The 24,467-nt window shown below is 41.0% G+C and overlaps 1 protein-coding gene across 3 annotated transcripts in view; it reads right to left on the reverse strand.

Annotated features, from left to right (window-relative positions):
• CD34 (CD34 molecule) overlaps positions 1 to 24,467 on the reverse strand; it is a 58,734-nt gene that overhangs the window by 33,734 nt on the left and 533 nt on the right. For 2 of the 3 annotated variants that reach the window (XM_045536128.1, XM_045536129.1), the window contains exon 2: positions 20,328 to 20,372. In XM_045536128.1, coding sequence (XP_045392084.1) covers positions 20,328 to 20,372 — 45 coding nt within the window. Of the gene's footprint in view, positions 1 to 20,327; positions 20,373 to 21,017; positions 21,178 to 24,467 lie in introns of those variants that run through there. The other variant, XM_045536131.1, reaches the window with a different exon arrangement.

Genomic DNA, 24,467 nt, shown 5'->3' on the forward strand with positions numbered 1-24,467 from the left:
GTAAATATGGTATTTAAAAACTACGGTTTGTTTATCTTGAATCCTTATTTACAAATATTGAATGTTATAAATATTATCAAATATTTGTTAAAAATCTATTAGATTTTAAAAAGTAAACATCGTATCTCTAACAAATTAAATTTATATTCCACGATTAACTATGATATCATTAGAAGAGGAAGAGTAAATAGCAGGGGGAAAAAATCAGGCTTTGGAATCAGACAGACCTGGCTTTAAATTCCAGTTTTAAAATTTGCTAATTGTGTGATCTCAGGCAAGTGGGTTTATTTTTTTATATCTCAGCTTTCTCATCTATTAACTGGTATACTAATGTCTACTGCATAGGGGCTGTAGGAGACATTAGACAAACATAATTATAGCACGTAAGTAATATTATTATTGTTGTCATTTCCAGAAAGATACCTTGAGAACAATGTTCCCTGGAAATAACAAGGGTGTAGAATATGGGAACCTAAGCAACCTGTGGAGGAGCAGACAGGAGGATTTCTGAAAGAGCTGCCCCTAAGGTAAATAAATCTCAGGATGAGTAGGAATAACTAGGTTAGGTATTCTTAGACTTTAGAATTTCAAAAATTTCCAAAAAACTTTGGGGACAAATTTAGGGACAAAGGACTTTTTAAAAAAGCAACTTTCTAAAATTTTATGTAAATCCAAAGGATCAATAATAGCCAAGATAATCTTGAAGAGAAATAAAGCTGGAGATATTATGTTATCATATATCACAATCTATCATAGAGATATAGTAACCAAGATAGTATGATTTTGGAACCAGGATAGACAAACTGATGAATGGAACAGAACAGAGTCAGAAACACACCCACTTGTGTTTTGTCAACTGATTTATAGCAAAAGTGACAACTCAGATACTATCAAGATACAGTAGAGGAATAGGCAGGTGTGAAGTGAACAAGGAAAGAGGACTATCACAGAAACCCAGGGATGAAAGAGCTTCAAGAAGGAGGGAGAGAACAACAGTGCCAAATACAGCAGGTGTCTACGAAGCTGAAAAGTTAACTTTGAATTTGATTTTCAGTGGGTTGTTGACACCTTGGGATGAGCTCTTCTAGTAAAGTGGACAAAAGCCAGGTTATAAGGGTTTGCAGAGTGAGTGGAAGTGATGGGTTAGCATAGGAAGCCTGAGCTGCTCCTCCAAAGACCCTGGTGAGAAGGGAGACAAGGAATTTATAGCAGGCATATAAGGGATAGGCATTCCTTATTTATTTATTTATTAAGGAGAGCAGAGACCAGAGTGGGTTTATAAGCCGAGAAGATGATGAAAGTTGAGAGGAAAAGGAAGGTATATGCCATTGAAGATGTATTATATTGCTAGTCCAGAGGAAATTCAGTGTATTCCAGGGGAGACAGGAAGATTAAGAGCCAAGAATAGCAGGTGGATAAACTATTTTATGAATCTTTAAATCTCTCCAGAAACTATTATAATAACATTTCAGTTAAAATAGCCTCAATTCTTGGACATTCCCAGTTATATCTCAAAGGTCTTTCAGCTGCTTAAAAATGTGTTTTTAAATATTTCAGGCACAAAAAAGGTTATAAAAGGTAATGTAAGGAGCTTATGAACCCTCCACTTACCTTAAGAAATACAACATTACCAGACAATTGAAGACTCCTTTGTCTCTCATTTCTGATCACTACGCCTCCCCCCACCCGCTACTGCCAAAGGTAGTCCCCTTCCTGAATGAATGAATCACAAGTGTTCTTAATGGCATCTAGAAGGGTGAATATTCTCCAGAAGGTTTCCAATTTACTTTGCCCAGATCCATCAGAGCAATCACTATCTATTGCAACCATACCTTTAAGAATGTATTTCTTGAATAATAAGATTTGAAAGTCAAAATTACTCTTTGATCCATACATACCAAGTTATGTTGCAATTTGCTATGTAGGAATCCAAAGTCCAAAAGGGGCTTTGGCCAAATTTAATGTAACAAATTTAATGAACAGAAAAAAATATTTTGAATTACTTTGTTGTCAAGATGTCAGACTTTCTGAACTAGTACTTTGGCTTTCTTATCTTTTTAATAATATTTTCCATCTTGTGTTTTTTACTCTATTCTGGGTGATTTTCAACGCTTATTATTATTATTATTATTATTTTTCTACTAGAATGCTTTTTGTTTCCAGAGTGCTTTTTAATTTGTTTTCTGAATGTTGTTTCTTTTATTTTCCTTTCTTTATTATTATTTTTCTGTTTATTTTGGCATTGTATTTTTGTTTTATGGTCACCATATCTTTTCTTGTCTCTGTGAGCGTATTGATTCTTGGGTAGTCTCCATTTCCTTTCCGCCCTCCTCCCACCCGTTAATTTGGGTTTTTTGTTTGTTTTAGTCTATGTCTTTCATGATAGAGGTTTTCTTTGACAACTGAGGACCTTGAATGTCTGCTAATATTTACTACCTATTGGGATACTGACACCCTGATTGGAAGCTCTGGAGGGAGGGTTTGGGTTGTGGCTGAGATGTATTTTGGGGGCACCTCTTGCAAAAGTAGCTTTAGATCTTTCCTCTTGTCTTTGTCAGAGACCTCCGAGAGTTTTCCATTGTCCTGTCTGGGCTGTTTAGCCCTAACTGTATGTGTCCTGGGAGAGTGGGCTAGGGATCCATCTCAGCGTTCAGTTGGTGCTCCTATTTTCAGAATGATGCTCCTGTCCTAAAAAGGTGCTGATTTCTAGCAGTCTAGGGAATCTCTGGTTTACATCGTTCAGCGACTCTGGCCATCTTGCTGCATTTGGGAAGGGGCAGTCACCCATGGTATGGCTTGATGGGGCGAGTGGAGGTGGGCAAAAATGTGACTAAGTGTTTCTTAAACTAACCAAATATTCATTTCATTTTTAACTTTGGCTTTACTCTCACCTCCTACTGGATTCATCTGCCAATTCTGAGCTTTTGGAAGATTTTACAGTAAAAATTCTGGTACTTTCCAGCTTTGCCCGTTTCAGAATTAGAACTCAGCCTTCTAAGGATCTTCTAAGTCAGTGGCTAATTTTCCATATGTACTAAAGCTTTCGATATTTTACTGTTATTGATTTTCTCCTACACTCTTTGTCCTTGTGAATTGTGAATTAAAAATTCTTTTTGCTCTGATTTTAGTGGGGTTTCAGAAAAGGATAAAAGGAAGTGATATATTCATCCTTTGTATATATATCCAGAAGTGGAGTGCATTTTTTCTGATCCTTTTTCACCCAGCAAGTAGCCCCTTATGGTCCCAGCAACAGTGCTTTCCAGAGGTTTTGGATCCAGGGCCCATGTTGAGAGGGCCTTATTTTGCGTCTCTTTATGGTCCTTTAAACCAAAACATTTACCTGAGCAACTGGAAAAATCCCTCTGGGTGGCTGGGCATTAAGCACAGATTTATCAATCTGATTTCTTGTTCCGTTAGGGATTTCTTGTACTTTCTTGTGGGCTCAGCTTTGCATTTAAAAGGATGTCAATTATATTTTATTTTGTTTTACAGCAGGACATTTCAGAATAACTCATCCACCCTACGATTGAGAATGGAGCTCTTCTTTATATTCTTAGTGTCTTGGAATTTACACAAGTTACTCAAGCAGATAATGTCATGTTCATCCATTCATTTTACGAACATTATTTAACCTTATATGTATCCTGTACTTGAAGCTGTATAGGGATACGTCCCTATTGTACATGTGCCTAAGAGAACTGAATGAAACAAAGAGCAGTGTCCCTGAGCACAGGAGGGTCGTCCAACCCAGGAGGTCGAAAAGAACCACAAAGTAACATACGACGAAGGCCAAGCTAACACAGGCACCGTGACAGTCACTGGAGACTTGAGGACATGGTAGGACCTTGATCATTGGAAAGAGACATTTTAATTGGACTCAAAAAGAAATGGAGAGTTGAAGTTTCTTGATCCTGAAGCTATTATGATCAAACAGTGTTTCACAAGAGAATTCTAAGAGCTTTGTATTGACCATGGGGACAGGGAGTGACAGGATGACTAGAGATGGAGAAACCAGCTAGAAACAGCCACAATGGTCCATGGACCAACTGTGGCTTCCACACTCATTTTTTTTTCTTTTTTGGGGAAATAGAATTTACAAAGGCCTCAAATATTTTAAATGTATGTGATTTTCTTAAAAAAATTTTGATTTAGGATTCCAACTTCACTTCAATAACAGAAGACTCTTTGAAGTTCTTCTGTGGAGAATTATCTAGAGTCATTTGCTTGCCAAATATCTCTAAGTAACAACAAAAATATTAAGTTCTTTGTAGTTAAAAGGCCTCTCTAGATATGAAAACACAGATTTGTTCATAACACCATCAAATTCTGCTTTTGGTCTGTGACCTAAGGCATCCTGCATCATCCAAATCCAATTCATTTCTGAAAATGTTTTGGATTTTGAAATTTCAGATAGCTGGAGCCTCTATGTCATTATTATACATGAGAAAAATAAAACAACATTTTTTAAAACCCCAACCATTTCCCCAAATATCATTAAAACACTCTTAGAAGTCTATTTAATAAGCCATGAAGATATTTGAAAGGTATAAAGGATTTAAAACACTTATTACATTTAATGAACACATTAGTAAGTACAGACAAATGCTGTGTGTGACCACATTGTTCAATATCCAATACAAATTAGGTTGTCCTTTCTACCTGCTTATGTTCTTTATTCATTCTCCTCTCTCGAAATGCTTTCTCACTCTCAACTTCCTTTTCAGTGATTGGGCTTTTCTAGGGCCCTTTGGCTCACATACTTTCTCACGGGCTTTTCCACTTTTTTTAGAAGGCATTTTCACTTAACACTGTGGAGACGATGATGGTGATAACCCACAAACTTAAACAATGCAATAAACAATACATGCAAGAGAGAAGCCATATTGCAGATGAAACAGCTGAAATATCACTGCAAGGCATCCAACCCCCTCTTGCCCAGACTTGTGTTCAAATTATAAGTTTTTACTGGCCCAGCACGCAGATGCTTTATAGCAGGTTGTCAGTTGGATAATGCATGTGAGATAAAAATGGATGCATGCCACTACAGGGAATGTTTGAAGAGTGAGAATTCAGGTAATGAAGGGTACTTGTGTTGTGCTCTGGGTACCCACTGTCTTTTCTAAAAATAAAAACTAGGTGAAAAAAAATTTTTTTTGTTAGCACAATAAATACAAACAAAATACAAAAATACAGAAAAAAAGATAAACAATTATATTTATTTAATTTCTTATGGTTTGCATTCTGTCTTCCGACTAAACAACAAATCCCTTTGTGGAAATGACCTCATTTTGCAATTCGGTCCAACAAATGATGCTGGCTGCCCACGTGGTGCCAGGCACGGCGCCAGGCACTGAAGGCACAGAGCCGCTTATGATGCAGACTGAGCGCTGAGCCTGTCTGTAAGCTTGCTCCAGAAAGTGTTTGTTTTTTCCCAGTTTCCATGTCTGGATGCCATGTATCTGCCACTAGGTAAATGGGTTATTTCTCCACAACACCTTCCTCCCCAAACAGACAAAACCTTTCTCCGGCCATAACGAGCAAGACAAAGTAGCAGCAATCTGGTCATTTATCCTGATGTTCGCCCCAAATGTGATTATTAACATAAAGGCATAAATCATTGGGTCATTATTGATCACTTATCATTGTATATAATTGTTACACATTTTATAGCAAAATATATTTTGTAGCAAAATATAAAGAAATAAAAATGCATAAGGGCAAATTAAATATCTCTCTCCTATTAAACTTCAACTTTGAGCCCTAATCACTTCTTCACCTAACCCCACTTTTCTTATTTTGTAAAAACAACCTTTTCCTTTCTTAGGTTAAGTTCCCAGTGTCAAAAAGTCCTAGCTTTTGAAAGAGTCCCAGAAACTGAGTCTCTCCTCTCCCTTTCACTGTTTCAGTGCTTCTGGTGATTCTGGGGTCAAAAGCCTGTAGTTATTTACTTATACTTCCCAGAGAAAGGGCATCTATTTTACTCTTTGTTTCCCTGAATAGACGCTGACGTATTTTAACTGGCCAGCTAGACTTTCAGAGGAAATCTGGCTTTAAGCTTCCAGAAATGACCTTCCTCTTTCTTTTTCTTTCAGTTAGGAGAGGAAAGAGCAGGAAGACAATGGCAAGTACTGACAAACACGTATATACCCAATGAGGGCAAAAGAGTTCTCGGAGCAGTGGGGGTACCTGTTACTCTCCCAGACTGGCTTCTTTCCTCCCTCACCCTTTGAAGCCCCTAAGGACAGGATTTATTGAGGAGGCAGTTTGCATAGACTCCCCCAGACCAGTGCTAGCTGACAGAAATATATCACAAGTCACATATGTAATTTAAAACTTTCTAGTAGCCACATTAAAAAAGTTAAAATATGCAAGTTAATTTTAGTAATACATTTTATATAACCTAATACACTCAAAATATTATTTTTCAATATGGAATCAACATAAAAAATATTAATGAGATATTTTAGATTTCTTCCTCCTTACTAAATGTACTTTACACTTAGAGTTCACCAAATTCAGATGCTCAATTTTTATGGGAAATAATTGAGTTGAAGTGAATGCTTTTATAAAATGTGCAGTTGGAAAAACATATTTATATACCAAAGGTGTTCCAAATATACTTGAAATGTTTTTCTGTTAACTGAAAAATCACTCTTCTTTAATATTTGCATCCACATTGACTAAACTGGTCTATCTCTTTAACAATAATTGCTTTGACTTTAAAGCAAAAGCTATCAGTTTTAAAACTATGTCCAAGTTAAGTACACTCATTAACTCTTGTGTGAACTCAGTATTATTAATATTGAACTCAAAATTGTATTGATAGATTGAAAAGGAACTCTATCAGTATCAACAATGAGTTCTTCACATTTTTCTTATAGTTTTTGCAGCCAATTTACATAATGCTGTCAATTACAATTAAAATCTTCTGCATATTGGCTCATTTAAGAAAACTATAAAAATAATTATTATTGGTTAAATGATAGAAAGTTTTCATCTCAACTTAAAACCTGTATCTGTCTAGCTAGGTCACAGATAAGCTTTTCCTTTCCTTAGAGTTTCAAATTTAGCTCATTTATATGCAGTGTGATATTGGTGCGAAAATGTAAATCACACTGCCACTTTTTGTCTTTGATTTTTGAATATTTGGCAAGTATTCCTTTATTTTCAAGAAAATTTTGAATTAGAGTTAGCAGTACAATACATCTTTATAAATATCTTCCATGACTCAACCAAAGAACACTGTCAAAGAAATCATGAGGTCATTAAATTCACTGTCTTCTATTTCTTTCAACAGTTCCATAAACTTGAAATGATTCATTGCATTTGCATGTATACACTGCATGATTTTAACAATGTATCCAGGACATATTTCATGAAATCTGCTTCAGAAAACTAAGCATAAATATCTTTAAAATGTATCATACAGTGAAACAAAGAAATACAGGAAATATTATTCCCTTTAAAAAAATTCCAGTTAATCTGATTGTTGGCCTAACATAGCTGGAAAACTGTTTTTTTGTGTTAGAAACTAATTTTTTAATATCTAGCTGAAAATATTCTTTGACAGATGTAAAACACTGAAAAATACTCACGTCATAAGTGTGATATTTTAGGGTATGAATGGACAATATTTCTTTGTAAATTTAAAAGTCCTTGGCTTGGGGACAAAGCAAACCCAAACATTAATTGGGCAGTGAATTTTACATTTCATGACTCATCTAAAGCTAAAAAAACAAAAAAAAACAACAAAACTTGCAATTTTTCAGATTTTGAATCAATTGATCTTGATCTTTTCATTACCCCTTATGATTTATATCAGTGTCCCTTTAACTTGTGCTGTCTGCATAAAATATTCAAATAAACACATTATGATGTTATATCACTATATAGCAAAAAAAATTATTTAAACTGAATAATATGTGGCTATCAACTAGATCAGCGATGTGCTTACACGTAATTACTAGAACTAGCGCATGTGCTCGACATATACACTGCAACACCATAAGATCTGATGTGAAAGATAAAGTGAAAGGTGGTCCTACCCAAATGATCAAGTTATGCTTTTGGAAAAGTATTTCATACTGTTTTAATTTTTCAATTGTAAATTAATTATAATTAAGTAAAATAAAGTATTTGGTGCCACAATAGCACTAGTCATATTTCAAGTGCTTAATAGCCGCATGTGACCAGTGGTTACCGTAATGGATAGTGCAGCCTCCAATTACGCAGTACCTAGACTTGCTATGCTGCCAACTCAACAAAGGGCTTTTGGTACCATTTCCTTAAGTAAATATTTAAAAACGCACATGACCAGATATTTTATAAATATGATTAAGCTATAATATATTGACTCCTCTAAAAAAGGATGTCATGAAATAACAATATAAACTAAAAATGAAAAAAAATCTCAACTTTCAGAAATCTAGCTTTCACACTTTCTACATTTCTGTTCACAAGATAGTATATAAGATTTCCATGTAAATCATTAAGCACAATGTCTGGAATGTAACAGTGACATGCTTATTTATTTTTTCCCTGTGTCATCTGATTGCTGATGATTTTGAGCCAAAAGTGGGTGATGCTGGTGTCCATTTGCTGCTACTGCTGGTGATGGGGAGAAGGCTAAGGGTGACTGATGGTTGAGAGCCAAGGCTGGACTTCTAAGATTCTAAGCTAGCACATGTCCCCATCCCCAATCCCTTCCCTAACACGTGACCCCTTCTCTTGACTACCGGGGTGTGGAAATTGCTCATCACATAGGGTCATCACCTCAAGCTAGTATCTTCCTGCTAGGCCCCTTCCTCTCTGACCACATGTGCAGGGAATGCTGACCACTGAGTCTCCACTCAGTTGGGACGGACTCAAGGGTAAGCCTGCTGGGAGGAGCAGACCAAGCCTTCATTCAGCAGTTGTTTTGGAAGTGAGGAAAGAGATCTCCTCCCTCTTACCCCAATTCTTAAATACCTAGAATGTCCTGTAGAGGGGCCAGGGAAGGGGGCTGCATGGCTTTACTTCCCCGGTCCTAAGGATTACCAAAGCTTGAGGCCTTGCCCATCATCACAGCTGTTTCTACCCTGGTCATTTGTGCCTGCTGAAGATTTTCATGTGTTCTAGATTCCTGGGGTTTGAATAAGGCAGTCTCTACAGGAAGCAAAATTAAGGATTTTCCAACTGTTAGCATTTGGGGAAGGTAGCCCATTCTGCCTTAAAGCATGTAAGGCTATTTATTGCTCAGCTTTTGAATATTGGACTTTTAAACATTATCAGGATACACCGTTATCATAAATGAGAAAAAGGGAGTTGTAAGAGTAAATGCTAGTATTTACTGAGAGCTTACCATATCCTAAATATTTCATTAATCCTCGAAGAGACCTTAACTGGGGCTCTTTTTATCTGCAATTTTGAGATGATGAACTTGAGGCAATGAGAAGATAAATAATTTGTTCAATGATATACAACTGGGGAAGGGTAAAATTAGGGTTCAGATCTAAGCAGTCTGACTCTAGAATTTGATTTCTTTGCTCTTATATACATATGTGATATGTAATTATATAAAACATCCTTGATTTTTTCATTTATCACTTTCATTTAAGTCTTTCTGAACAGAAATCTTCAATATCTGTCACTTATAATACCGATCCAGTATTTTTGTTGTTGCTATTGCTGAATGGAATGAACTATTTAAATTTTTTCATTTAAGGTTTGAATTTTGTCCTTCCCCCTACTTCAGAAAGGACTCAAGATTAAGACATAGTACAAGTTTAGGCAATTAACAATAAAGTCCTGCAGACTACATTGGAAGGAACCAGGGAGAGTGGGCATTAAGGCACTTAAATTGGACTGATTGGCACACGTGGGCAGTAAACTGACTAAGCTTTCTGGCAGCAAAAGCAAAAGTTAAACATGTTGGATTGCATAGTTTTCATTTCCTGACAATGAGAAGGATAAAATTTAGCTGCAACTTAGGTAGGAATTGATTACATGAGCCTTTAAATAAAGGGAATTGAACAACATGGAAAATACCTAACCTTCGTTTTATGAGGCACAGAAGAGTCATTCAGATACTTGGTTGTCATGTTGCTCTTAAATAAGAGCAGATGCTCTTACACACTAACCTGATACTTGTTAAATCATCTCCATAAGGCTGGAAAAATGTGATGCTGTGCTTCCTTCAAGACCTAAAATTACATGATTAGAATTTAGAGACTCTCTGATGGGTAATATATGTGCTTTGACTCTCTCAAATACCAGTTGCTTAAACAATCACTGGGCACATGCTAAATACTTATAATTAATCCGAAAATCCTCTAAACAATATAGATTTTTCTGAACTGATCTTTTTTTTAATTTTTATTTTTTTAGAGACAGGGTCTCGCTCAGTCATCCAGGCTGGAGTGCAGTGGTGCAATCATAGCTCACTACAGCCTTGAACTCCTGGGCTCAAGCTATCCTCCATTCTGTAGCCCGTGGATCAAAGACTTTTGAGTCTTATTTTTTAAGAAATACATTTTGTGACTGGGCATGGTGGCTCATAGCTATAATCCCAGGACTTTGGGAGGCTGAGGCATGAGGATTGCTTGGGGGCAGGAGTTTGAGACCAGCCTGGGCAACATAGTAAGACCCTGTCTCTACAAAAAATAAGAAAAAAATGCCAGCATGGTAGAGTATTCCCATAGTCCCAGCTGCTCGGGAGGCTGAGGCAGGAGGATCACTTGAGCTCATGAGTTTGAGGCTGCTGTGAGCTATGACTGCACCACAGCACTCCAGCCTGGGTTACAGATTGAGACCTCGTCTCTAAAAATTGTTTTTTTAAAATAAAATGAGAGCTCTAAGCTTTAGGGACAAGACGGAAAAGAAATAAACATGTTATAGGATGTTGGAATATTAAGACCTTGACTTATAATCCTGCCCAAACAGGTTGACCACTTCAGGAGAGGCATGAGCCACAGATAGGGGAGAATTGGGAAAAACATACAAATTATATGCTAGGTGCTGTCAAAATAACCCTATGAAGGAGATATTATTATTGTCTACATTCTTCAGATGAGAGAACTGAGGGTCAGAGAAATTAAGGGTCATTTGGAAGCAGCCTGACTGCCAAGCTCCTTCTCTTCCCGGAGTACAATACTGGTACCCAGAGACACTTAAGAACTCTAGTCCATACTACTTGGGAAAACATGGCTTCAGCCTGGCAAGTCGTTGGGCTTGATGTTACCACCTGCCTACACCTTCTCAAAAAGAACTTCTCTATTGCTCTGTAATTTTTTTTTCTGAAAAAGGAATCTATTGGATGCCACAAAGAATAATGTGAAAAAACCAACTTAAGTAACAGAATGATTCAATTTAACCAGTTGGAGAAGATTGTATAAAACTGTCCTTTTAAATTTTGATGCATGCTTAATTATTGCTGTGATTTAATTGTGGTATAATTAATATTGCTAATGTTCCTTCTGGCAATAGCTGAACTATAAATTCAATTGTTCCTTAAGGCCTCTCCTAGTCAAAGACAATAAAACAGGAAGGCTAGTCTTTCAAACGGGGAAGACTAGCCTTCCTGTTTCCTAAGGCAGAGGCACATGCATCAGGAAAGTTAGTTTTTCTGGTACTGTAACGATTAAAAAAGAAGCAGTACTAGGTCATTGCCCCATTTGAGACCATTTAAAATCAGTGCTGTATCTGCCACGAGAGTCTAACTATTGTAACAGAGCTGTTTTCCTGGAGTTGCTGAAGAAACAGAGGCAAGCCTGGGGCCTGTGTTACATATTAAATGATGTTGTCCTCGATGCGTTCACAATGTGGAGGAAAAGTTATTCTTTAATAGAGCTTTGTTCTTATCCAAAGGACTTTTTTTTTTAAATTTCAGAGTATTACGGGGTTACAAATACTTTGGTTACATAAATTGCATTTGCACCACCTGACAAGTATGCCCATCCCCCATACACCACGTATGTTAGGTGTGGATTTACCCATTCTTTCCTCCCCCCTCCCACCTGCCTGACACTCTATGAATGTTACTTCCCATATGTGCACATTAGTGTTGATCAATTAGTACCAATTGAATGGTGAGTGCACGTGGTGTTTGTTTTCCATTCTTGCGATACTCCACTTAGAAGAATGGGCTCCAGCTCCACCCAGGATAATACAATATGTAGTTCATCATTTTTTTATGGTTGATTAGTACTCATGGTATACATATACCACACTTTATTAATCCACTCATGTACTGATGGGCACTTGGGTTGTTTCTGTATCTTTGCAATTGTGAATTGTGCTGCTATAAACGTTCAAGTGCAGATGTCTTTTTTATAGAATGTCTTTCTTTCCCTTGAGTAGATACCAGTAGTGGGATTGCTGGATCAAATGGTAGTTTTACTTTCAGTTCTTTGAGGCATCTCCACACTATTTTCCATAGAGGTTGTACTAGTTTGCAGTCCCATCAGCAGTGTATGAGTGTTCCTATCTCTCTGCATCCATGCCAACATTTGTTGTTTTGGGGATTTTTGATAAAATCCATTCTCACTGGAATTAAATGATATCTCATTGTGGTTTTGATTTGCATGTCCCTGATAATTAGAGATACTGAGCATTTTATGATATGTTTATTGGCCATTAGTCTATCTTCTTTTGAAAAGTTTCTGTTCATGTCCTTTGCCCACTTTTTAATGGGGTTGTTTGATTTTTTCTTGATGATTTTCCTGAGTTCTATATAGATTCTAGTTATCAGCCCTTTATCAGATGTATAGCATGCAAATGTTTTCTCTCATTCTGTAGGTTGTCTAATGCTAAGTGGGCTTCATCCTAGAGATGCAGGAATGGTTCAACATATGAAAATCTATAAATGTGATTCACCACATAAATAAAAGTAAAAACAAAGACCGTATGATCCTCTCAGAAGACACAGAAAAAGCATTCAATAAAATTTAGCACCCGTTTATCATAAGAACACTTAACAAAATAGGTGTGTAGATGGGACTCACTTCAAAATGGTAAATGTCATATATGACAAACCCACAGCCAACTTCATACTGAATGGGGAAAAATTGAAAGCATTACTGCTTAGAACTTGAACCAGACAAGGTTGCCCTCTATCACCACTTCTATTCAACATAGTGCGAGAAGTCCTAGCCAGAGCAATCAGACAAGAGAAGGAAATAGAGGGCATCCAAATGGGGGAAGAAGAGGCCAAATTACTGCTCTTTGCTGACGATATGATCTTATGTCTAGAAAACCCCAAAGATTCTGCCAAGAGACTACTGGAATTGATAAATAAGTTCAGCAAAGTCTCAGGTTACAAAATCAATGTACACAAATCAGTAACATTCATATACACCAACAACAGTCAAACTGAGAACCAAATCAAAGACTCAATACCTTAACAACAGCAACAAAGAAAATAAAATACCAAAGGACTTTTTAATAGTTACAGTAGGAATAGAAAAGTGGATGTAAATTGGAAGTAAAGTTACTGGACTGAGGAGCTGTAGTGATTTGGGGGCTAGGAGAGAACTCAAAGATGACAGAGATTTTAAGTTTCAGTAGCCCAGGTAGTGCTACCATCAGCAGAAGTAGGAAAGTTAAGAACCAGCTAGGTTTGGGTGGTAGAGGGAAAGGGACCATGTGTATAAACCTATATGGAAGTGAATGGTTGAGTCCAGTGAAGGTCCTAAAAAACTAACAGCCACCCTACCTTCCTTGCTTGGGACCTATGCTGTCACTTACTATTCCCCATTAATATTTACACAATGTCAAACATTCCTTAACTGTCTAATAAAGGTCTAAAAGAGGCAAAAGGCTCATAGGAGCTGCCATTGCCATTTCACAACCTGATCTAATTTGTAGAACCAATGCCAGGTCATCCAGTCATCTATTCTTCCACCCATTCAAGTTCCTTCATATGCAACTAGCCTATCTTTCCATGAGCCAGGCACTGCGGGCACTGTGCCAGGCACTGAGGATGAAATGGTTAATAGTGCAAGTTGCTTACAGTCTCATTGGAGAGACACAAGAAAACAGGCAATAACACAAGAGTGGGTACACAATGATGGGGATAGAAGAAAGAGCATTATGCAAGTGCATAGGAGACACCTCTACCTCAGTCCTGGTGAGTCAGAGAAACCTGCCTGGAAGAGGCAACGTCTAAGTGAAGATCTGAAAGATAGGGAAGAAAGAGCCAGGTGAAGTGGTGGGGTAGGAGCCTTCCAGGTGGACTGTAAGCAGGTCAGCAAGGTTAGAGCGTAAAGGGTGAGGTGAGGTGTGGTGAGTTTGGATGGGAGAGGTAAACAGGCCAGATCATAAAGCACCTTGTAACCCTCATTCAAGAGTTTGGACTTGATTCTAAAAACAGTGTGGTGCTATCTACTAAAGGATTAGAAAGCTTTCTTTGCCTTAAATGGGAAGGATGTTGTGGGCTTGAAGTAGAGCTTCGAGGAATACGTTGTCTTATAGTCACCTGGGGCTGAGAGCCTTTCCGCTCACTCATCAGTAGGGAGCATCTTGAGAAGTCAGAATCAAGGGTGGCGAGGGCATTGGGGCCAGTGCCATTTGGCACTGTACTCTCTGACCCTCTCTCCCTTCTACTACCACTTTGGCTGTGCTCATCGATGAATGATAATAACCTATCCTTCCTGAGCACTTCCTTTGTACCAGGCACAATGTAAGCACTTCACAGCTTCCTCATAAGAACCCTGTGTTGTAGGTATTATTATCTATTTTACAGATGAGGCAACTGAGCTCAACAAACTTGAGTACCTTGTCCCAGATGGCACAGCTACTAAGTGTCAGAGGGAAGGTTTGAACCCAGGCAAACCTATCCTAGAGCCCACACTCATGACTCATGTTCATCTGAAGATTGAGTACAAAATGTGTGCTTGTGAAAGCTTTTAATTACTACTTTAAATTTTTCTGGCATTTTACCTTTATTTATTGTGGTGTATTTTTTCATATTACCTGGGTTCATATGTTAAAAATACGCCTTCATTGTCAATGAACGATGGAACAGGCAGGAAACAAAACATTTATTATTAGGCATTGGTTTTTACTTTTCTGAATATTCTCCGAAGTATTTCTCTATATAGCTACTGTAATCTGACCCTTAATAAACATTCTGCTAACTAGGGTGTGGTTGGGAGAATCCATCTGATTTTCACATCTTTTTGTCCTTCGTGGGTGTGCTTATCACTCATCTCTTGTCCAGTTTTCTTTGTTGTTATAAATTGAATCTCCAAATGGTGCTACATGGTGCCAGCAGCCTTTCTTTCCAAGGATCTCTTTCCTGTTTAAGATATTTCACACACCATTGTTTAAGCACAGGCGCACTGCATCTTGAGCCAATGATAACATCTAAAAGACTTCTGCTTCTCCTCTGCTCTATAGATATTTGATTCCATTCATTTGTTCTGTTTAATGTCTTCATTACATAACATATTGTGGCTTCTTTTTTCTTCCACTCTCTAAGCAATTTAGTTGGCCATGTTTTGGGGGGGGTCATATTACTTTTTATTCTGCTTCGGATTTTAAATTCTGTTCTTGGTGATGCTGAGAATTGGTCTAGCATGTTTCTTAGCCTGCTCTTTTTACTTGCGCAATGAAAGCACACTCAAGGGGAGAAACACTCTTGCAGCTATTCCCCCAATGTCTTCTCCAAGGGGTTCTCCTTGCTAATTTTTTTCCTTTCTATCAGATTTCTAGATTCTACAGCTGGGACTTTCATTGCCACTGACTCACCTGCCTGCCCCGAGCATCATGCTGGTTGTTCTGGCTTAACCAAAATAGTAGCTCACATTTGTATACAGATTTGCATTTTATAAAGCACATTAAAATACATTATTTAATTTGAATCTGACTTAAATACAATAACAAGACATCATCATCCCCGTTTTATAGATGAGGAACTAAGATATAAGGAGGTTAAGTTATTTTCCCAAAACACACAAACTAACAGGCAGATGCAGGACACAGACCTTATATTCTTCCTATATTTTCCTATATTTTCTTAGCACTTGGGGTATAGTCAAATTCTTTTTGGATCCTAGCAATCAGATCATGAATTTTCAAAAAAATGTATAATGAAGCTAATGAAAACCAAAAAGGGAATAAATATGGGAAAAACTAAATCAGATAAATTTCAAAAAACCAAATAAATCAGATGAAGATAGATACATTTCTAGTCCTAAGTCTGAACCATGTATTTCTTCACTGACCTCTTTTTGTTTTCTATTGCTGCGTAAGAAATCAGCACACACTTAGCACCTTAAAATAATACCCATTTATTAGCTCACAGTTCTGGAAGCCAGATAGGTTTTCAGTCTGACATGGTGTGGCTGGGTTCCCTGCTTAGGACATCACAAAGGTAAAACCAAGGTGTTGACCAAGCTGGCCCCTTCTCTGGAAGCTCTGGGGGAGAATCCACTTCGAGCTCATTCTTGGTGGCAGAATTCAGTTCCTTGAGGTTGCAGGACTGAGATACCTTTTTTCTTGCTGGCTATCAGCACGAGGCTGCTTTCAACCCCTAGAGCCACCCAAATTTCTTGACAAGTGGCCACCACCATCTTCAAGCCAGCAACGGTGCCTCAAATCCTTCTCCTGCTTCAAAGTTCTGACTTCCCCTTCTGTGTCCAGCCAGAGGAGACTCTCTGCTTTTAAAGGGCTGAGACGATTAAGTATAGCTCACCCAGATAATCTTTCTATCTTCAGGCCAACTGTGCCAAATGAACATAACCTAATAATGGAAGTAAAATCCATCATATTCACAGTCCTGGGGATTACCCAGGGTGTGTACCTTGGCGGGGTGAAACATCTTAGAATCCTGTCTTCTGGAAAAAATACTACTTTGAGGCACACAGGCCCTGTTCTTCCCCACTATCTTAACACCATAAGCTGTGGCATCCCTGTTGTAAGGCCTACAGGGAACCCTAAAACTTTTCCAATGCTAATTGTTGATTTCCTCCCTGGGTGTGGCTTCAGGCAGCCATATTGGACTTCTAGGTGTTCTCAGATGTCTAATAGGCCATTCCTGACTCTGCCCCAAGAATTCCTAAAATGTTTCTTTCACTATGCCCCCAAAGGTCCTTTGGACCCCAAATCTTAAAAATCCTATTCTCCTTCCTGACTCATCCCTTAGTGTTCTGAGTGGCTTGCCTCAGTATCAATCACTAACTGATAAAGGAATCTCTGCCCCACGGTGAACATCAGCTTCTTCCCTTAGGGTCCTAGCCAGTATCAGGCCTGGGTCTTATTCTACTGCCCATACGGCATAAAATGATGAATTAAACCTGGACTCAGCTCTGGAGGCCACTTTAGCTTTCTCTCCATTTCCTGGTCCGATTAACATTAACAAAAGCGTCTTCTTCCCAGTTGCCTGCCACCCACTCGGCCCCTCCCAGCCAGTTCTCATTTCTGATCTGAGGCCCACATTGAATTCTAACCTCTTTTGTTCAGTTGGGTGACAGACATCACAAGATCTGGTCAAGACCGCGGTCTGGTGCTTCCGACCATAGTTCTATCTAAATAATCAGAGAGCGTACCTACATCACGGGAGGGATCTTTTAGAATTACAGCTTTAAAATGTTATATTATGGGCCCAACATTTTCTTAGGTACCTTACTGTATACAAGTATTTCGGAAATGCTATGAGGGAAGTATTATTAGACACATTTTACTAATGAGGAAATTGAGGCTCAGAAACTTCAAACAACCTGCCCAAGGGTACGGGACTAATAAGTGACAGAATTACCACGGTTTGCGCCTCTTCCACGCCTGTGATTACTTGTTCTCAGGGAAAGAACAACACACCTACAGTGAGAAGCCACGAGCACAAGGAAAGCTGCTTGCTCTCTCACGCCTGCACTCCTAGTTGCTTATATCCCATATGGTTTTTTTTAAAAAAAAAACCTTGTTTTAGGAAACAGTTTGCTGCAGTTGTTGCTCCACTCTGCTTCAAATTCTAGCACTGTGGCTGCTCCTCGCACATCCCAACACAATGCCACATCGTGAGAGGTTTCACAATCACTAAAATGACACAACAACTCTGAAAACACTCTCCATGAAGCGCCACATGGAAAAGCCACATATGGTGTGCACATCGTGAACAGCAGCCCTGTGTCGGCTTCCTGTGTGGATGCATGGGTGGGTACACCTGGGGTAGGGATTTTTTTCTGAGTAGTCTGGTTATGTTTGGGGGCGGATCTAGGTACCCAGGCAAACATGTGGGCCGGGCACCCATTACTCTTGGGTATATCACAGATCTACAGCAGAGCGGGGTTTTGGTGGGAGTGGATTCCTTCTCTCTGACCTTGGTTGACTCAACACTGCCATTGCTGTTCCCCATGAAGGCTGTGCTGTCAAACCAGGCTCTGTACCTGCCAAAAGCATTATTTCCTTCTAAGGGAACCTTCTCAGCCCACAGCCTCTTCTGGGGCCTCAGGGTGAGTGGGCTTGGCTATGTCCTGTACCCACCATCCTTACTATGGCTGATTAGACAAAAAGTAGGAAACTGATTCAAGGACAGCCAATCCATAGACTGACCAGCAACCTAGGAGGTGGCCTGGCATGAAACCTATTCCCTGTCAGCAGTGCAGTTAACTAGGCCAATCAAGTTCTCATTCTTAGAAATTGGAACTGGAAATCTTAGAGAGTACCTGCTAGGTGGTAGAGAGAATAGCAGACACAAAAAGGGGCAGACGAGAGAGTAACTGAACCACATTAGTGGTGAAACACTGAGATGCAGAACTGGGAATTCCTGAGACAGATGTGGGAGACAAGATAATCCAATGCTAAGAGATGCTAGAAATCCCAAGTGTCCTCCTGGTACCTCTCTCTGATACCCAGCTGGACTTTTGTCTCTGCTCAGATATTCCAGTGAGATTCTAGTCTCACTAAGTATGGTTTGGGCTGCAAGAAACACAAAACCCAACTAAAAGTGGTGTACATAAGGAAAATAATTCTCATCTAACAGGAAAATCCCAAGGGCTTTCCTTCCTCCCTGGGTTGATTAATTTAGTGGCTCAGTAATATTACAGAGATCCCAAGTGTCTTGTGAATTTCTCCCCTATCACCTTCAGTATTTTGCTTGTTCTTCTAGCCTACTATCTTTCATGGTCTTGGAAGACCACAGCAGTTCCAGGCAATGACATCCAGAGATGGAAAAGGGAATATACCTTTCCTGTGGCCCCTTTAAAGAGGAAGGAAAATACCTCATCACGTCCCCAGCAAGCTCCTCTTATGTGTCATTGGCAAGAACTGCACTCCATGCCCATCCTAAGTCAATCACCGGGACTAGCAGGGAGGAACGCAACCTCCCCTGAAGCACAGGGTAGCTCTGTACTTCTACCCCGTCAACCTCAGCCTTCTGTTAATCAAGGAGAAAGGCAAACAGCAGTATCTGCTCCACTACTACCTCATGTGCCGAACAATAAAGCTCCGTTTCATGAGATGACCTGGTGGAATCTGTTTCTTTCAACCCAAAGCATCAGGTAACACCCTGATCATCCTTAGCAAGTTGAGGAACTGGTCTTCAGTAGGTACCCATAGAGAGTAGTTAAGAGCTGAGTGGGTATGTAAATGCAATATCATATGAAGCCTAAAAGTTTCCAATACTTTCCAATATTTTATGGGGCCCCAAAGGGGGATGTGTGTGTGTGTGTGTGTGTGTGCATGCATGCACACACACAATTAACAGAGACTCTGAGGATGGAACTATCACACTGTTGCTAACCACTGGGGTTCCCAGTTCAATTATTGCCCTTTTGGGCCTCCTAAGCGGTATGGCAGTCAGTCTTTTGAATGCACGGCCTGCCTCTAGCCTATACGTAGGCTCTTCTGGAACAGCGGTGCTCCAAACTTCTGTGTTCATCAGAGAATCTCAATGGCTCCTTGAAACAAAAGTTGCTGGGCTCTACCTTGGAGTTTCTAATCCAGTAGGTCTAAGGTAAATTAGACAATGTGCATTTCTAACAAGTTCCCAGGTGACACATCTGTTGCTGGTCTGGGTACAGCACTTTGAAAATCAGAGCTCTAAGGCTGGGGCCCTAATCTCTCTAACTCCTTTCATCTAAGGAGGCCACTCAAATAATTTCTCCTGCAATAGGGAAAACCTGCTTCCTTGTCACTTGCTATCAACACCCCTACACACAGCAGAGGCTGGGTGGCCTAATTCTCAGAGTAGAGATCTCCCCTCTACAGGAATGTTGGACGGTGGAAACTTTGCCTCCCAGCAGGAGAGAGAAGAAAGGACTTTAAGCTTGGGTTGGCAGAGCTTAACAAGGCAAGGGGTGCAGAGCCCCCCCCCCCCCCCCCCCCCCGCCTTTCCCAGTCCTCCGCTTTCTCACCTGTAAAATGAATGGAGGTGCCAGCCCTGCTCGCTTCACAGGTTGCTGTAAAAATAAGAGGAAAGAAAGATTGATTGAAAGCGCCCTGTGAAATGCAGAGCTCTTTAGACTGTACATGCCGTCTTCATCACAATAAGGGGCTAAGTCGGGGTTGCGTAAAGGCCCCTTTGGGGGCTCAGCACAGGTGAGTTTCTGGGCTCGCTATGCTTGTCATCCTCCTAAAGCAGGTGCCCACTTTCCAGAAGTTCTGTACAGCCCATGCTGCGCGCCTCCGCCGCCCCTCCCGCGCGTCCTCGCGGAGTCCCAGGGCCAAACATGATTCAGAGCCCCGCGTCAGCCTTGGCCGCAGCGCCTGGCGCAAGGCAGCCGGGCTTTGGCTGCCTCGGCCGGGGCTGAACCCTGCGGGCCGCTGGCCAGGGCAGGCCCAGGCCGCCGCGCCAGGACCCTCTGCCGCCGCCTCCGGCCACCGCTGCCCGCACCAAGCTCCCCCTGCCCAGGCCTTCGCACCGCTGTCCACGCTTGCAAAGCGAGGGCTGCACTGCGGGGCTCGCGGCTGGGTCTGCACTCCCGGGAGCTCCCCGTCACACCCCGCAGCCCCGAGCCGGCAGCGCCCGCACCCTGGCCGCCAGCCCTTTGCCCCTCTGCTCCGGGGCGGGAGTCGGGGACAGGGGCAGGAGTGAGGGGACGCACGCTGCATCGGGCCGCCGCCCTCGCTTCTCCCTGAGCGGAGGTTTTGGGCCCGGGTGCGCCCCTCGGGGCTCCAGCTGGGCGGGGTTCCAGATGCGCGCAGCTGTGCGGCGCCAGGCTTCCAGCGGGTTCTGGGTGGAGGCCGTGCGCACGAGCCGTCCCATGGCTCTCTCTCTTTGAGTCGGTGGGGGAAGATTTGCCTTGCAGGGCCCGCGCCTGGCTGCAGAAGGTATGAGACTTAGTTTCCTGGGGAGCAGAAGAGCCTTCGGATGAGGAACTGAAGTTTCTGGGGTTGAGGTTTCTTGGACTCTTGGTTCCACCGTTTACCAGCTGCCTAACCTGGAAAAATCCACTCCCCCTCTGTTTTCTTGGTTATAAATAACTATAGCTACCATTCGAGTGCTTATTATTTTCCATGTACTTTACATATATTATTTTTATCTTCCCAGCGATTTTGCAGGCCAGGTGTTATTATGCACATTCTGCAGATAGAGAAGTGGGACCTCATCGGGCAAAGTGACTTGCCAAGGTTACACCACGGGTGAGTGGAGACCTATGACCTGAACCTGTCCCTAACTCCACAGACTGTGCTGTGCCTGTAAGTGAGAACACTGGTGCCATAAGTTAGTCTTTAAAACATAAAATGGTGATGAATACCATTCTCTTCTGACTTGTCCTTGGGTGAGGTCCTGAAGTCCAGGATGAGCATGACAACAACTCCTATCTCCACAGCAAGCTCCCCTAGGGGGGTCAGGGTGCAAGAGGGAGGGGTGCAGACTGGGGACTTAACTGTCAGCCTTGCCTGCCTCCCTGCTCCTGGAACCAGAGGGTTGACCTTCCTTCTTCTCATTTCTACCCCATTACTCAATGTCCCTGAGAAGCAGGATGGGTTTTCCCTCCACCACCACTTGGACAAAAGGATTTTCTTCCACGTTCAGAGTGTGAGGAAGCCCAATGAGGTCCACACAGTGACTCTGGACCTCCAGAGCCCAGTCTTGGACTCCTGGGAGGCCAGAGTGCCTCAACTTTCTCACCTATGTCTAGAATTCCTTTGCAGATAAAATGGGGGGAATACTGGGGAGAGGAGGGCCTGATGTCAGAGAAATTTAGGTGCTAGTCTTTTGTCAAATGAAATCTATTAACAATAACACCACCAGTCTTGCCTGACCTCATGAGAACTGTGGTCAGACTGAAAATGGATAATGGCCACACAAGTGCTTTGGGAAGCGTGAAGTGCCTCACAAATAAAAGGTGGTATTATTCATCCAGGACACTGGGGGCAACAGGAATGTAAGGATGAATGCCATACTGGAAACTTCCCAGCTAGCAAGGGAAATAAAAATGGCTACACAAGTAGTTAAAATATAAGACAGTGCATGCGAGTCCTGTACGGATCTGTCCCCAGGGTGCTGACTCATACTGACTTTGGAATAACGAAGCATATAGGCGTGTGCATCTGGGTAGCCTCTACTACTACTCCAGGAGGTTCCTTCTCTTCACAACAGCACAACCCAGTTTGTTTCCCATCTTCGATTAGTTTCCTTCTTGTCACTCATGTGGGTCTATGGCAGGGACTTTTTTTTTTTTCCTTTGGAGCAGAGTGTTTTTGTATTAGTTCTCTATTGCTGCTACAACCAATAACCACAAATTTAGTGGCTTCAAACAGCACAAATGTATTATCTTATAGTTCTGGAGGAAAGAAGTTCAAAATGTATCTCACTGAGCTAAAATCAAGGTGTCAGCAGGAGAGTGTTCCTTCTGGAGGCTTTAGAGGAGAATCTGTTTCCTTGCCTTTCCCAGCTTTTAGAGGCCGCCTACATTCCTTGGCCTGTGGCCTCTTCTCCATCTTCAAAGCTATCCGTGGCCTTTCTCACACTGGATCATTCTGACCTCTGCTTCCATTGACACAGCTCCTTCTCCGACCCTGACACTCTTTCCTCCCTTTTGTATGGGCTCTTTTGATTATACTGGGCCCACATGGATCACCCAGAAAAACCTCCCAATCTCAAGATCCTTCATGTAATCACACCTGTAAAGTTTCCTTTGCCTTGTAAGGTAAAATATTCACAGGTTCCAGGGACTAGGACCTGGACAACTTTGGGGGGGAAAGGGAGCATTTAAAAAAAAAAACAAACTAGGGCTTCAAACAAAACCAATGCTTTTTTTTTTTTTTTTTAAAAGAGAAACATAAAATGTTCAGCTCTCCTTTTTCAAATAGGAAGTAACATAGCCACTTTTTCTGCAAATATAAAAAAATTCTGAAAATATAATATCTTTTGGTTCCTTATTAGATCCATTAAAAATCATACTCCTTGATATCCTGGAAGAAACAGTGGGTAACAACATGCACAGACTCTACATAAAAGGGAAGGAGAAAGGCTCTGCAGATTGGGAAGCTGCAGTACGTGTGTCACTGGGAATGTAGGCTGCAGCCCTTGGAAATGATTAGCTGTTAACTCTTGTTCACAGCTCTTCAGCTGCTCTACTTTACAATCCTTTGGTGCTGTGGATCTCAGAACTTTTAAAAAATCAATAAACTGTATTTTTAAGAGAAGTTTTAGGTTCACAGCAAAATTGAGCATAAACTACAGGGTTCCCATATACTCCCATCCCCACACTCTCCTCCACCCAAAGGATTTTTAAAGCATTAATGGAATCCTTGGCCCCTTTTCTTTTTCAAAAGAAATGCCTAAATAAAAAATAAAATTGGTGCTGTTCTGGTTGTAGTGGGCCCACATAAGCCCCTCAACCTCTGTAAATCCCAGTACATGGTTTAAAACCTCTGTTTTTGAAGTTACTTCTGAGTGGAACAATGAGAGCCACAAGTTAGAAAGTACCCTCTGGACTACAGAAGTAGGGAGAATATCATTTTGAAAATTATTCTCCAGATTGCAGAAGCAAGAAACATAATATTCTCCCAGCAACTGGAAAAGAACAGGCTTCCATTCTGTCACGTGGTTTCTCCACCTTTGCCACATAGCATAGGCTCGTGTGTGCCATAAATCTGTTCATTTTAGCTATAAGAGTGAAAGGGCCAGTGGGCAACATGGTGAAAAGTACATGGGCCTAGAAATTCGGCAGCTCTGATCCATTCATTACATATTTATGCAGATCCTATCCTGGGCTTGTTTAGATGCTGGGAACATAATGTTAATCAGGACTTAGTGTGGGCCTTTGGTAGTGAGGGGGGCGAGGGGGACCAGAGAAGGGAACAAGCAGAGGAGGTTCTTTGTGGGCTACCCTGGAATAGAGCTGCATAGGGTTCTGTGGGAGGAGTGCAAGGAAGTCCTAGGAAGCTTTCTAGGGGAAATGATTTCTAAGCCAAGACCTAAAAGACAAGTAGAGTTAGCCGGGCAGACTGGGGCTTGGGAAGGCTGGGATCATGGAGCCGGATGTGCACGGCCAGGAGGCGGGGAAGAGACGGAATGGAGAGCGGGGTATTTTGGAGAAGAA

This window comes from Lemur catta, chromosome 23 (assembly GCF_020740605.2).
Source record: "Lemur catta isolate mLemCat1 chromosome 23, mLemCat1.pri, whole genome shotgun sequence".
Taxonomy (NCBI): domain Eukaryota; kingdom Metazoa; phylum Chordata; class Mammalia; order Primates; family Lemuridae; genus Lemur; species Lemur catta.